We start from the raw sequence: 16917 nt of genomic DNA, 5'->3' as shown, positions 1-16917 counted from the left end.
AACAAAAATATCCTGTAGACAAAAACTAGGGGTGATCTCAGGTGCTCCAGAAGGGTAAGCAGATCCTGCTCCACATGTGGTACCCGTCGTGTTGCTTAAGTGATAACAAATCCGGTAAATAGTCTAATTCGGTAGGTCACATTCATGAAAGGGAAGAGGATTGTAGTTACGACGTAAGGAACATATCCGATATCATTTGTGAAATGGTTATTCAATAACGGTCAACCAACATCTTCTTATATCTATATAAAATAGAAGTTGACTCAATAGCATATTGACAAATATGGAACAAAAGACTATCTTTCATTGTTTTATTTTGATGTAGAACGAACGTACAGAAAGTAAAAAAAACGTTCTCAACTTTTAGTTGCGGGAGTATTTAAAACACAAATGAGCACAAGCAAACAAGGAAGGTGAAGAAACACTTTAATTTGATAACAGACTACTTTTACACTCATTGTTATAAACATCTCCTGCAACGTCTCTATATCGAGAAAGATAGTTCTTTTTCCAATAAACAGAAACCAGTTCTTCCACCATAGTCGGAAGTAATTGTTCAAATTTGTGGCTGAATTCAATTGTAAAAATTCATTTGTGAGCAATTCGAGAAAACAAGCCAGCTATGTTTAATTGTTATTGGTTTTTTTAAAAGCTATATCGTTGTCAGTTTATTTTCGATGTTTGACCGTCCCTCTGATATCTTTTGCCCCTCTCTTAAACATGTCTAGCTCCGCAGCATTCTTCTTGTGCCTGTTTCCAGTCATGGGTCTAAGACTAGACTTAAGCTTCAGTTTGAGAATTAATTGTCTTTGAAATACCCTCTCCTAAAAAGAAACAAATGCAAAGTTTCAGATTGATATTGTTTTATTTTAATTTGCTGTTTACAAAATTTTGCAATAACTTTTAATTGAGCAAGTTATAATATTATATAATCTACCTATTTATTACGTACAATGAAAGAATAGTTATTATCAATACTTCAGCCCTAATTTGTTTTGAGAATTCTTTTAGAAAAAACATTATTAAAAGTCACCAATATCATTTCGCAAGCATTGAATTTTAGAAATCGATAGTATACCTACCTATTCAGAAGAGGAAGACCCTTTGATTTGCTTTTATAATCTTTTAAAACTAGAATGACCATATTTGGATGGAACTTTTTGTTGTGTTGGTCAATACTCTGGTCTCTAGGACAACATATAGTGTACCAACATGGTGCACAATGTCAGAGTCATGATGTATGTGTAAAAATGTAATGAGCAGAGCAATGAATCCTTTTGCTTTTTACATTATTTGTATTATATGACTTACCTTCAGACGATGTACAAAGGTTTTCACGTTCCATTATGTTATTTATATGGTTCTTGACCTTTCTTTCTGAAAAAGAAATCACTCTATATAAGGATAATTAGAGGTTCCAGAGGGATTTCAGTGATGTAAATCCATGCGTATCCCTTATGTGATTTAGGTTAAGTTAAATAGAAAATCGTCCAAAATTAGGTTGAAACTTATTTTGTAGATGGATACCCCACTGCTACATTTCTGGATCTACGCTCGAAGTAAGAAAATAATTGATGTTACATACTGGAAATTTTCAGAATGTTTGTCAAATGCTAATTTCGATCATATACATTTTGTACATAGAATGTTCTCCTTTTTAAAATAATATTTCGACATATTTGTTCCAATATCGAATATTGACATAGCGTTCGACTGTATTTCCTTGCCCGCGTCACACTGTCCCGATTTTTACGTCGATGGCAACACGATTATGGAAATTTTCAATTTCAGGACTGATCGTATCCAGATCGGGCTATTCGTAGTGCCGTCTTTAACCATCGTAGAACCATCGGCAACTTTTTCTAGCCTTCGGGGACAATTTCGGGAAGGGTTCTAAATTTTGTAACATGTAAAAAAATCCCCAAAGGTGCGTCCGATGTTGAGGGTTCGTATTGAGTTCGTATCACCATCCTCACCATCGTAATGTCACCGGGAATGCATCCTTGAACATCGTATTGCATTCGTGTTTCCATCGTTTCCATCGGGCAGCTTTGACATTACGATGTCTACACAAATGAATCACGAAGCTACCCGAAGATCTTATGATGGCAACACGACTTCGTGAAGACCTCGTAATCCCGTCGTGTTGCCAAAAGTACGAAGGCGACAAGATGGAACTACGACGGCAATAAATCCAGCTAAATGTAAATTAATTTTCGAGCTAAAATACATTTAAAGTGCCATGCGCGATATGCACTGGTCAGTCTAATACGACAGTTAAGACGTTCACAAAACATTGAGCTCATATCATATGATTCCATGAGAACAAGAAAGACTACAGCGTTGTTTCTATTATTTCAAATGGAACAAGAAGAGCAGCTATTACAGGCTCAAGATTTACTTTTACAAGTAAAATATTATTTTTTGTCAATTTTTCATATCAAGTAACATAATGAAAATCGTAAACGCGCCTCGTACACCAACACTGCAGGTACACGTATATAGGGAAACCAACTTTTTCTTCATTATTCTGATTTTTTATGAATGGTCTGAGTTGTTGTCACACGAATGTTTACTCCATAACCATTTTGTTTTCTATCTGTCATATTTTGCCGCATTTGTTGCTTTCCCCACATCCTTTCTTTTGTCTATATTATTATGATATTCTCCTGGAAAGAGCTCTTTTCGAATAAAAGGGATCAACGAACCCATTACCTTACCTTTAAGATAGATCAGTAAACATGGGCATAATTATGGGTAATTATTCAGACTAGTGCACACATTTTACAGTTGTCCTCCCCTCGTATGTAACATATTGGGGACCAAAACCAAAACATTCAGTAACTGGAAATACCTTTAATATTGTCTTTAGAACCAGCAGGTTAAAAATGAGCCATCAATTTCCTGTGTATTATGCTATTTCAAGGAGAAAAAACAAGTTCATCTGCATGACCTTGTCCTTTGGTGGCATTACATGCAGAGACTCAGAGTCAAGTTTTACCCTTCAAGCCCAAGGTCTTCAGTCTTATGATTAAACCAGAAATTAAATGTACAGTATAATATATATTCAATATTGATCAAACAATTTAAAACGCATGATGCCTTCGGGATATAATTTAAATGCATCGTAAGCTGTACACGAAGTATTTCAGACATCGTATGGCCATCGAACCATCATCGTAATCCATCGTGTAGCCTTCGTAATCCATCGTGTAGCCTTCGTGATCCATCGTGTAGGATTCGGCTGAGATATGAAGCTTAAATACCCGGTTAACCTTCGTATGTCCATCTTTTGCTATCGTATATCATTTCGGCACCATCGTATAGACCTTGTTATTCATCGTACTTGCTTCGGTCACTTTATGGTATTTTAACGAGATCGGGACTAACTTCGTACGAACTTACAATTTTCGCATTCGGGTGTCAATCGTATATAAAAAGCGGGACAGTGTGACGCGGGCATTAAAGAATACTTATTCTATTCGAGATTTGTTCTATCTACCTGCAGTTCGTGCATGTTTTCTTTTCACAATTAAAATAACCGCTACCAAAACCAATATCGCTAGTGGAGTCAGTGTTGATAACAAGATAACCTTTGTTTTAAAGTAACCTGAAAAGAAGAAAATAAATGTAGTTTATTGTAAGAGTACTACCAACATACGTTTATTGATCAGTATTCAGATAAACATTATTTGATATAAATTATAAGGTTAAAGCTATACTTCAATCTGCAGAAACTATAAATTTAACAATTATGAACTCATCAAAGATATATGAATTATAACTAGCATTTAAAACCACAAATTTTCCTTCAGACAATTTTATATATTATTTACTTCATCTATTCACCATAATAAAGACGAAAGATACCAGTATGACCAAAAGGGTCAAAATCAAAGTCGAAAATAAACTGACAACTTCATGGTAAACAAAAGACAAAACAAAAGACTGTGCAACACGAACCAAACCAAAAACTGGGAGTGATCGTAGCTGCCCCGAAATGAGAAACATATTCTTCTCCGCACGTGGCATCCGTCGTTTGCTCATATTTGTACAAACCCGGTGATAAGTCTATTTGTCTAGGTAACATTCAGGGGGTAAAAGGTAATGGATTTTAGTTATTACAATTGGAACATACCCGTCATCATCTATGAAACAGATATTCCATAACGCGAACCGAACTCTATCATTCTTGTAACAAAGGAAAGAGACGTTGACCAGTTTTTGATAGTAAGGTTTTAGGTAATAAATATGAAAATTTGAATGAACAAACAGTCATGACAGTTGTGAAAAAGAAATCGTTTAAACTAAAAACCAAAACCTTTGTTGCAAAAAGGTTAGAAATAAATACTGAAGAGCAAGTTATTTACATAAGAGTATAGAAAATTGTTGCGTCCTAACCTAGATATAATTATTCGATCAAACATAAATTTTCATATGTAATTAAAACTCTTAAAAAATCTTATTGAGTAAAGGCAACAGTCGTATACCGCTGTTTGAAATTCATTAATTGATTGAGAATAAAAAACAAATCCGGGTTACAAACTAAAACTGAGGGAAATACTTCAATTTACGAGGAGAACTACGACACAACGGAAACACAACACTAAAATATAACACACAGAGAAACGAACTATAATATAACAAGAGCCATTTTCCTGACTTGGTACAGGACATTTAAGAAAAAAATTGTGGTTTGAACCTGGTTTTGTGGCTAGCCAAACCTCCTGCATTTAATGCAATGTTAAATATAACATACAAGTAGGAAATATAACTAGCTATTGTACAAGGTTTAACCCATCATTTTCTTTAGAAAATGCCCATACATAAATCAAACATAACAGTTGTTTTCTATTCAATCGGTTGACTTTTTACGTTAAATAAGATATGATAATTAGAAACGTTTCTAATGACAAAATATTGCATGTAAAATTGAGAATGGAAATGGGGAATGTGCCAAAGAGACAACAACCCGACCATAGAAAAAAACAACAGCAGAAGGTCACCAACAGGTCTTCAATGTAGCGAGAAATTCCTGCACACGGAGGCGTCCTTCAGCTGGCCCCTAAACAAATATATACTGGTTCAGTGATAATGAACGCCATACTAATTTCCAAATTGTACACAAGAAACTAAAATTAAAATAATACAAGACTTACAAAGGCCAGAGGCTCCTGAATTGGGACGGGCGCAAAAATGCGGCGGGGTTAAACATGTTTATGAGATCTCAACCCTCCCCCTATACCTCTAGCCAATGTAGAAAAGTAAACGCATAACAATACGCACATTAAAATTCATTTCAAAAGAAGTCCGAGTCTGATGTCAGAAGATGTAACCAAAGAAAATAAACAAAATGACAATAATACATAAATAACAACAGACTACTAGAAGTTAACTGACATCCCAGCTCCAGACTTCAATTAAACTGACTGAAAGATTATGATTTCATCATATGAACATCAGGCACAATCCTTCCCGTTAGGGGTTTAGAATCATACCATCATAACATATATGAGAAGAACATAACCCGTGTCATGCCAACAACTGGTTTTTGAATAAATGTGTTTAGTTCCGATGCAAAGACCCTATAAGTGAATCAATATTAACGCCAAAATATGCAATCTTTAATGACCTGACAACAGTATCGTAACTATATCCCTTCTTAATAAGTCTATTCAAAGGTTTTGTTAGTTTTTGAGGTGAATACTGACACCTTTGTGCTTGATAAAGAATATTTTCATAAAACATTGGATGTGAAATACCTGAACGTACAAGAAGTCTGCATGTTGAGCTATATTTATGAATGATGTCCTTATACCGATGATAAAATTTAGTAAATGTTTTGACTAGTTTGTGATATCGAAAACCCTGGTGTAATTTTTCAGTAATACATAAATTTCTCTCGTTAAAATCTAAAACATTGGTACATACACGAGCGAATCGTACAAGTTGAGATATATAAACACCGTAAGATGGTGACAAGGGAACCTCACCATCTAAAAATGGATAATTACCGATAGGAAATGAAAAATCATCTCTTTTATCATAAAGTTTAGTATTCAGCTTTCCATTAGTGATATAGATATCAAGATCGAGGAAAGGGCAGTGGTCATTGTTAGTATAAGCTTTATTTAAAGTAAGTTCAACAGGATAAATTTCTTTAATATATATACTGAAGTCGTCATTATTGAGAGCCAAAATATCATCCAAATATCTAAAAGTATTATTAAATTTGTTTATCAGATGTTGTTTCGGTGGGTCTTTGCTATTTTTGTCATAAATTGTAACTCATAGCAATACAAAAACAGGTCTGCAATGAGTGGTGCACAGTTAGTCCCCATTGGAATTCCGATAATCAAGACTTCAAAACGAGACCAGGCATTATCAGCGACGTCACAATGTGAGAGGAGAAGTTATCAGCGACGTCACAATGCGAGAGGAGACGTTATCAAGCTTGCTTTCGTCAAGCGTAAAACTGTCTTAGGGAGAGGAAAAAAGACCATTAATAGAACGATAAACAGATAATCGGGTTTTCTACGTATAGATATCGTAAAATATCAGCCGCTCGACACAATGTGAAACTTTTTAGCTCGTTCGCTACGCTCACTCACCAAAAAGGTTCACATTGTGGCTCGCGGCTGATATTTTACGATATCAATGTGTAGAAAACCCGATAATCTATACCTATCATTCCTTATATTAATATATGTAAGTTTTACATGTGAATGTCTAAATTGATGCCAAAAAAGACTAGTCAACCTTTTTTGGACGAGTATGTTCCCTTTGTTACATCTTACGAGATTTATATAAGTATATCACAATATGTTCACTGAACCTTTATCTGTAGTGACGCATTTCGTCATATATTAACTTGTAAAATATAAAGACAATGATTTTGTTGATAACTTGAATTTAAACCTTTACTTAATTATTTCACAGATACAAATATGTGGATTCGAAGTTGGGCGGTACCTTTAAATTTTCTATTTCAAACGAAAAAGTAAATCCTCATATTTTACAGTAAAGTTTTGTTTTATATATCATGTAAACAGATATGAGAATGACAGGGATATACCAGTTGTTTACATTCGTTTGATGTTTTTGAGCGTTTGATTTTGCCATTTGAAAAGGACCATTCCTAATTGAAAAAACCTTGGAGTTCGGTATGTTTGATATGTTTCTTTTTTCTATTACCCTACTGACTTCGATTTATTTTTGCTCATTCGATCTATGACTATTGACCATCGGTTTACTTTTGGACTTTATTCAGTCTTTTTGCTAGTTGTTCAAAGTGAGTTTAACACTGACCTGATCATTCAAGCCCTTTTTAGCTTTTTTACAGCCTGTTCTTATGATATGTCGTACACAATTTCTCTGGTTAGGGGAGAGTTGAGCAGTTACAAGTATGTTTACATTTTTAAAGATATCTGGACCTTTCATTACGTGGTATGTATTGGCAATTATATATTGAATTTCAGGATTTTTTTCTAAATATTAGACCGGTATTTTTGTTTGAATTGTTTTCATGGTGGAACATTTCATAGATTACTATAATGTTCTGGTTCTGTGCATTGTCAAATGTCGAATAGTTACTTATAGTTGCTTACATCCACGTCATTATGTTAAGGAAAAATTTGCCTTTTTACCACGTCTTAGGATTTTACATAGGAAGTGCTTTAATATAGGAAAATAGTTGTTCACAAATAATTGACGCTTATTAGACCTTCAAATAAATTTAAACATAAAAAAGAAGATGTGGTATGATTGCAAATGAGACGACTCTCCACAAGAGACCAAAATGACACAGAAATTGACAACTATATGTCACCGTAATTCCCTTTACAATGAGCAAAGCCCATACCGCATAGTCAGCTATAAAAGGCCCCAAAATGACAATGTCAAACAATTCAAACGAGAAAATTAAAGTCTTCTCTTTGTTAGAACACTCAAATTGACATATTTTAAATGTAATGCTAAGGCTTAAGAATAATCTTTAGATAAAATGTTGATATTGTGTGCACAACGTTTAAATTGTATTTGTTTTTCTCGTTCGTTCGTTTGTTCGTTCGATTTGTATGGTATAAAAACAAACATTGGTCTTAAATATGGATTCATTAATGTCAATCAGAAAATATCAAACAGAAAAACTGTTTGAAATATCATATGTACGAGGACGTTATAAGTATTATACCAGTCCTAAATATTCAAGAAGAAAAACAGACCTTCCAATCAATTTAATCTATCCTTTGCTGGTAACACATATTTTTGCATCGTGTTTATGATTGTGACGATTAGTTAAACGAATTTACAATTAGATAAGTTTAGAAAAAATTAAATTCGATACATCAGTTAAAGAAAAGACAACACAAATAGATAGAGTTATCAAGAACTATAAAATTAAATACGGCCAATTGGAGCTTCTATTATAATGACATAGTCCTTATTATTCCCTATTTCATCTATTGCCTTAAAAGTATAAATATTGTTTTTAACCAGAAAATTACTGTTTTCAATTCGACAAAACAATTTTGTTTGGTCTATGTCTCATTAACTTTTGAAATACACACAAACAAAAACTCGCGACCATACACATGAATCAATAGCTTCACAATATCTTCCCAATATCTGTCAAAAGATAGTTCTATAGATACATCCTTGATATAGTTGGAAATGTATTCATTATGATAGTTAGCTTACCTTTATTATGTTCAGAGGAAATTGTATCATTGACATGATTAACTTTAAAATTCACTTTTTGTTTTTGACCTGCTGCACGATGAGATGATATATTGAATGAATGATCAATATGAATTCTTTTCTGTAGACTTACACTTTCGTTTATTTTGATGAAGTATGAGGCGGTATCGAAACCATATCGACATCGATAAGTTAAATTTACATCTTTTTCTGTTACATTGAATATTCTTAAAGTGAATGCATTCCCATGAAGAATAGTTTCTTCATACTTTCGTCGATTGTTTATTCGGCCATTATAGCTTAATAGTTCGTCATGATTTCCCATTGACCATTGTCTTGTAACGTCTCTATCAACTGTGCTTAATCCATTTACTGCGCATGTCAATATGATATCTCCTCCGATTATAATGGAATCTTGCACCAATCTTAATGACACTGAAAAAGCACAACAATAGCTGATAGTTTTACTTTAGAAAATGAACATATAGAAAAATCTGTCATATACATGATACATAAATATTTATATAGTAATTACGCATACACACGTCAGATGTGCTCATTAAATAATGTAATTTTTTTTAACCGATAGCCCACAATTCAATGTGCATTGTTAGTTTTGTTCTGAAGAAAGTAAACTTATAATATAAGCCTGCACATGCCATACCAGACATGATAATCTAGTTCGTTACTATGTATGTTAGTGGGTTTTGTTGGTGTTTTTTTCTCAGTTAAGTGTTTCAGGTTTTTGTCTGTTCTTCTCTTATAATTGATGCTTTTTTGCTTGTAGCCCGGATTTGTTTCCTCTCAATCAATTTATGAACTTTTTAACACCAGTATACTTCTGTTGCACATTACAATCTCTTTAATCAGACGATAAGTTTAACATCTAATTCAGAAACATCGTATCGTTCAGCAAATTTTATAATTTGATGATTTCATCTTCCATTCTAATTTGTTTTGCACTTGGCTTGTGTTAGATTATATCCCTTCAGTAACCTTATTTTTCCCACAAGATAATTCACGAAACATATAATTAAGGTTATCCATTTTCGTAATTTCTATTATATAATACCCCATACTTACAAAACACTTTTGGTTCATCTGCTTCAATTAGTTTACTTGCTGCATCAAATCCATAACGACATAGATATACTACATTAAGATCCGATTCTGTTAGATTGAATATTGTTAGACTAAATTCTTTCACTGAAAGGATCTTTTCTTCATATTTTCTACGATTATGTATTCGCCCATTGTAACATAAAAGCTTGTCATCATCTCCCATGGACCATTGTCTGGTTATTTTTCGGTCAATCGCTTGTATTCCATGTAAAGTGCATGTCAGTGTGATATCTCCTCCTATCGAAATCTTATCCGTTACCATTTTTAGAAACACTGAAATGAATATTGATAATGATTTTAAAAAATATGATAATTTAACTTCGTAAACCATGCCTGAGCATCTGAGATCACCACCGATTGTTGGTTGTATTCGTGTTACTCGGTCTTGAGTTTTAGACCTTTATTGATATGCATCTATCTAGTATATAAAATTGAATCATACATCAATTTCATTGCTATGCTTCTTGTATTACGTCACAATACGTTTAGAAACTATGTTTTGTCTCACAAGTACAAGTCATTTTTTAATCTGAATAAGGAAAAATAATTTTGTTTCGTTTTTTAGCATTTCAATGAGTCTCTACCAGCTATCATTTATATGTATATGTTATATGTATTCCTTTATGAATGATATTTGCTTCTTCTCAATTCAAAAGAATATACAGTGCATGATAAAGTTATACGTTGTGGGGAAATTCATATTATGAATGAAATATTATAAACTTATGTAAATGCAAAATGTCTGTCTCCCCCCGTGCAATATGAAAACAGCACATCATACAGTTCATGCGCCCGACACGCTTTTCTGGATTTACCATCATCGGGAACGGTTAAAGCTGATTATTTCAAAGCAAAGGATGCATAAGAATCAAAACACTTGGAGAGTTATATGAGGACTAATGACCTTGATAGATAGCCAAATCAATCTATGGTAGAATTTTCCTGAAATAGATCTGTATACTTTCAACTTTTATAAAAGCGCAATTTAAGAATGGCCTGTTATAAATCATGTTAGTGAAGAAGTAATGTCTACTTAGCTGATAATACCCACCTGGATTGATAGTCCATCAAGTTAGGTAACGACCCGTTGCTGTTAAAAATTAAAACAACACGTTACAAATTGCATGTGTCCAAAGCGCTTTTCTGATTTACATTCATCAGGAACACTTAAAGTCAAATATTTGTAAGAAAATAATGTGCAAGAACCGAACCAGTAAAAAGGCTGTATGACCAACAGGACTTACAAATTATCCAAATCCATTTAAGGTCAACTTTACATGAAGGAGTTGAAACCTTCATTAGTGTCCCTATAATATAAAGTTTATAAATGGGTAATGCTAGAAAGGTACAACAGAGAGCAAAATATCAAAGGGGCATTTAAATTCATAATTCGAAAATACACTGAAAATTCCATGGCAAAAAGAGCAGAAGACCAAAAGACAAACAACAGTATACAAAACACACCAAATGAAATGAAAGATTGAGCAACACACGAAAACCGGGATTGATCTCAGGTGCTCTGTAACGGGAATCAGATCCTGTTCCACTCACGGCACCCGTCGTGTTGCTTAAGGTATGGCTATTTGCACTACAATTAGTAAATTATACTTTTTTTGGCAGATAATTTTAGTGTAACTTGTAAATTCTATCCGTTTCAACATACGGAAAGACAAAGTCTAATTGATGTATACTCAAAATATACGGTTTAAAATACATTTAACTTTAATTATTATATTAAATTATATTTCGAAAAGATGAAAACATTACTTTGAATACCTATCAATCTTTCTGTTTTCTTATTTTGAATATAAAGGAACTCAAAGTAAATATTATTTTTCCATACAAAAAACATTACACAGCTACTTTTGCATAGGTACTATTTCTGTACTAAAAATATGTAGTACTGGAAATTTACTTTTAATATTTAGTACTATTTCTTTACTTTAAAATTATTGTAATATTTAGGTACTTGTATTTTACAGTACTTATCGTTATAGCAATAAAACATTTTTAAAGGGCAACAATTACCACAAGACATTTGAAGGGCAACATTCAGTCCTAAATACTAATCAGATGTCAATACAATGCCACAATGTTTAAATTATATAGGCAAAAGTAGAGAACCCAAAGAACTTTGTACTTGAATGTCTTTTTTTGTTTAAAGTCAATGTGTCTAAAACCTATGAAAATTTTACAAAAAACTATAACATCAAATATTTTTGATTCTAAACGCAAAACGGTAAATCTATCATTTTGAAACACGTTATTAAACTACAGCAACCATTGTTCAGTTGTTTATTGACCGATGACTGGAAATACATTATAAATTTTACGTCGATATGTTTTAAAAAAGATCACTTTTGCAGGACAAGTACAGAAACTGGGTAATACAGAATATGTACTTGTCTACCAACAATAGTTCCCGTTTTTCGTTTAAAAAAATCATCGAAAATGGATGTGTTAATTTTGCGAAACGTTATATTTGATCAAGTTTGATACAATGATGGACCGTTGAAAGGTTGATCCAGAATTGTCACACTGAGGGTGCAGTTTGGAAATGAATCATGATCTATCAAAAATTTTAAATTTTAATGTTCTAAAACTGTCTTCCCTCAAGTCCTTTGTAATGGCCTTTGTTTTTGGGACACTTGACACAAACTTGAAGTTTTCTAGGGGACTTTTCCCCCAGATTTGATTAAACAGCAATAACGTTTATTGTAAAATCAACTACGTGAACTAATTTTCGTATGTCTTAAAATACCTCCTATGTACAACGAAGGATGACAAATTATTTTCAAATACCGTTTTCTTAAACACTCAATATAATTTTTACCTGGACGTTGTCTTTTCGTTTACACCCTTATTGTAGTCATATTAGTTAGAGACAACTCCTGCAAATATCGAAAGACTGAAAGGGTTATTTCTGGTGATTGATAGGGTAATTCATCGCCCAGTATCATTGTTTTAGATTATTCCACATGTCTTGCATTTAAAGGAAAATTAAAACAATTAATTCATATTGATCATGTAGGAGTCTTCTGTCATTTGTACTTGTCATTGATCAGTTGTATACTGCAAGCTGTTACTATAACTATCATGAACAGTTTTTACTTTTGTCATATCGATCCTGTATTATGTCCTCTTTCAGTCATATTAGAAATCGATAAGGAGTATGTGCTCTCGACTATGGTATATGTCAATACAGCTTACTTGAACCCAACACGACTTTACTTTAACATAACACATGACTTATATGATATGCATATATCTACTTTATAAGACTATAATATACATTTACCTACCTTGGGCATTGCTCCCAATTAAATACATAAGAAAGATGATCTTATGTGGAAAATGCATTCTTGTAAACTGAAATCAACAAAAATTCTGTACATTGAATGAACACAATAAAAGCCCGTTTGAGGTGCAAAGATTTAATAGAAAAGAGCTATTGCTTGCATAAGCATATATGTATCTTCATTGTCATACATTGATAATTATAAGCTTACAAAAGAATGCATTTTTTTCTACTCAAGGTTTAATAAATTCGTAGCCGACTTTGTGCGTCTCATTTTGGTGTTATTCCTGGTTTATTGCTCCATCAGGTTGACACCTCAGAGTTCATTATATTAATTTTTTAGTAACCACTCACTAGATATACATTCTCGCACGAGACCATACGTTAATTTTATTTAGTTTTTTGTTTAATATTGTACTAATTATATATTTTTTTGAGCTAATCGTAAAAGTTAAAGGCAAAGACAATTACGAATTTCATGTAGCATGTGTAGAGGGATAACAGATTACAAACTTAATCAGAATTTATAAAAAGCGTGCTATAGTACTCTTTTAATTGTAAAAGTACTGTAAAGTCTGTTTTTTTTTTATCCATTAGACGTTACTCTGTACTTGTACATCTCGTCGTTTTGTTATGTGCTACGGTATATTTCTCATATATTTTTGGCGGTATCCATTTGACGTGTTTCTGTACTTATACATCCCGTCATTGTATTATTGTGTAACTTTTGGTATTTTAGTATTTTGTTTTTGTTAATGAATTTTGTCTATATGCCTTTATATCTTTCTTTGTTTGTTACACATGTTACAAAGTTGTTTGTTTTAAAGTGATTAAGATTATAACACAATATTGACTGTTGTACCCATATTTTGATATTTTTACCTATAATGTCTGTTTGTTTTGGTCACACATCGTTGTAAATATAATGAAATTATAAGAGGTTTAGCTAGCTGTGAAACCAGCTATTATCTACCTTTTTCTACATAAGCAAATTCCTGTACCAAAACAGAAATTTGACAGTTGTTATCCATTCGTTTGATGTGTTTGAGCAGCTTTTGATTTTGGCATTTGAATACGGACTTTCCGTTTTGGATTTTTCTAGTAGCTCAGAATTTTTGTTATTTTACTTTTTACAGGTCCAGTGTTATAATTATTTTAAGTATAAAAATGATGTGTTTAGCCCAGTAGTCAGCATTTCTGTGTTGTCCTGAGTTATCATTAATATGTTCATAATTATAAAGTAGCTGTTAACAAAATTTAGAATTTTTGAAATACTTAGGCTTTTCTCCCTCAGGAATATGTTACCTTAGCTGTATTTGGCACAACTTTTAGGAATGTTTGGTCCTCAGTTGTCTTCAGCTTCGTACTTTATTTGGCCTTTTTGATATATTTTTTATTCGTCACTGATGAGTCTTTTGTAGACGAAACGCGCGTATGGTATAAATATAAAATTTTAATCCTGGTTTCTATGATGAGTTTATTTAAATCATAATGACTTATTCCTATCCGTATTTTTAAAAGAAATACAAATGACGTAAACTCATCGACCAAAATGGTTAAAGCAAAATATAATTACTCATCTTGTTTCTACGCATTATATAATTAACGTTGTTTTTCAATCAGGTTTCTTAGAAACGACGAAGTTTTACGACGGATTACAAATGTAAAACAATTGCCAAATGATGACAAAAGTTAATTTGAAAGCACTTATACCTGTATATTTGTATATTTTCAATCAAGTATATAATATTTTCAACCTGTTATACAACATACATTGTAAATGTAATCAATTAGAGGAACATTTTACCTGTAAAAATTTCCATGTCTAAACGTTACAAAATTAACTATATTCCGTTTAAAATATTTGAATATAAAGGAATTTTCTTGTTTTACATTGGCAACGTCAAAAATGTTTAAAAGGGAAATCGACGAAGGACCTCAAATGGGTCTAGTTCCTTTAACATCTTTTACAGATTATATACATTCTTGACTTTCATCTATCTGGTTTTGAGCGTTTCTCATTGTAAATGTAATCAATTAGAGGAACATTTTACCTGTAAAAATTTTCATGTCTAAACGTTACAAAATTAACTATATTCCGTTTAAAATATTTGAATATAAAGGAATTTTCTTGTTTTACATTGGCAACGTCAAAAATGTTTAAAAGGGAAATCGCCGAAGGACCTCAAATGTGTCTAGTTCCTTTAACATCTTTTACAGATTATATACATTCTTGACTTTCATCTATCTGGCTTTGAGCGTTTCTGATGAAGTTTTATCTAGAAAATCTCTTCATACAGATACACATATTATTCATAAAGCGTTATTGTCATTTTTACGTTTTACACTAAAAGTAGATTATAATCGTGCTGTTAATTTGCGAATTAAAACATTGTTAATATATTTTTTCATTTGGTACGAATCATGATCAAGTCGCGTTTGTGTGTATCTCAGGAACCTAAACATAGATTAACGAACGTACAATACAAGTAAAATGTAACATAATATACTTGTAGCTAAAACGAAGTGATTGCAAACAAGTGCCTACCTGCGTTAATTGCCTTGAAAATCAGAATGTCTTGGCACAAGCGGTGCTAATGGTGCTATCTATATAATTGTAAACATGTCGAAACTACTAGATAGTGTTTGTAACAAAATACTTTAAATTATTAATCCGTGTAAACACTGAATAAAGAATTGTTCAACCAACAATTAGTTCACATCATTCTAAAAAGATTTGATATATCCTGATTGTATTAAGAGAATCCGGGACCATATTGACTAGAAGAATACTAAATAAGATATGTGATATTGATCAAGTTTAAATAGATTTAAATTTCGGAAACCTTTATTTAATTGATAAGTTGTAATACCAATGAAGACACATGATATCGACTTATCGTATATATTTTGAACGTGCCATATTTTGATATTCAATTTTGACAATAATAACGGACATAACTTTCAATTACATAAAACTAGACAGCTTACTGCGGATTCAATTATTTTCGTGTATTCATTGTTTTGCGGAATGAGGAAAACATTCGTTTTTCGACAATATTTGCCTTTGTGTATCTGTCAAAGTCTTCACATATTCATATAGGAAAATTGTGATTGGTTGACCTTTCAAATTCATGCTTCCCCGGCCTGTACCCATAAACTCCAACAAAATTTTTATACAACGAAATATAATGAATCCACAGTATATGTATATCATTTATGCTAGTTTTTATATTTTTATTTATACTGCACCTTGTATACTTCCTGTTTCGTTACCAAAAGTTTAGTAACAAACTGATATTTCGTTTAAATGTCAATTTCATGTTATGTCAATTTACTTCACACTCTTTGACTCGTTTAGGGATGGAAAAATAAGTGTTAACATTTTAAATAATATACGGGTAACATCTTTATCTGCAGTATAAAACAATATTAGGTCATTGTCAAGATACTATTAATTGTTGTGTATTCGGCATAACATTCGGTAAGCGTTCGAGGCGCTTTTCTACATTGTGGCTACTACTCAAACCCACAGTTGACATGTTGTATTAAAGGAGTGAGTCGCCAATGTTGCCACATAGCTCAAAATTTAATTTTATCATTATCCGAATTTAGAATGTACAGATAACGGAATAACCTTCAGTTTGAAATTGTCTATTGGCAGGTCGTATTAATGTTTTGATATGACGTACATGTACGAAAATAATTGTTAGAATTTCGCAGAATTGTATTTTTTCCATGCTCTTGTGTATTAATTCTTTTTTTTTTATGTAACAGAATCAGTGGAGTAACGCATGTAA

The 16917-nt window shown here is 32.3% G+C and overlaps 1 protein-coding gene across 1 annotated transcript; it reads right to left on the bottom strand.

The window, feature by feature from the left end:
* Nucleotides 1-409: 409 nt before the first annotated feature.
* LOC143059134 (uncharacterized) lies at nucleotides 410-15842 on the bottom strand. Its single transcript, XM_076232621.1, has 7 exons — nucleotides 15666-15842; nucleotides 13122-13188; nucleotides 9781-10092; nucleotides 8698-9132; nucleotides 3503-3610; nucleotides 1312-1377; nucleotides 410-824 (listed from the first exon to the last, which is right to left on the bottom strand). The coding sequence occupies exons 2-7, from the start codon at nucleotides 13177-13179 to the stop codon at nucleotides 781-783; spliced, it is 1023 nt and encodes a 340-aa protein (XP_076088736.1). The 5' UTR covers nucleotides 13180-13188; nucleotides 15666-15842; the 3' UTR covers nucleotides 410-780.
* Between the last annotated feature and the right edge of the window lie 1075 nt (nucleotides 15843-16917).

Source organism: Mytilus galloprovincialis, chromosome 14, assembly GCF_965363235.1.
Source record: "Mytilus galloprovincialis chromosome 14, xbMytGall1.hap1.1, whole genome shotgun sequence".
Lineage (NCBI taxonomy): Eukaryota > Metazoa > Mollusca > Bivalvia > Mytilida > Mytilidae > Mytilus > Mytilus galloprovincialis.
Note: the sequence above shows the minus strand (reverse complement) of the source record. Positions and strands in the feature narration are given on the sequence as shown.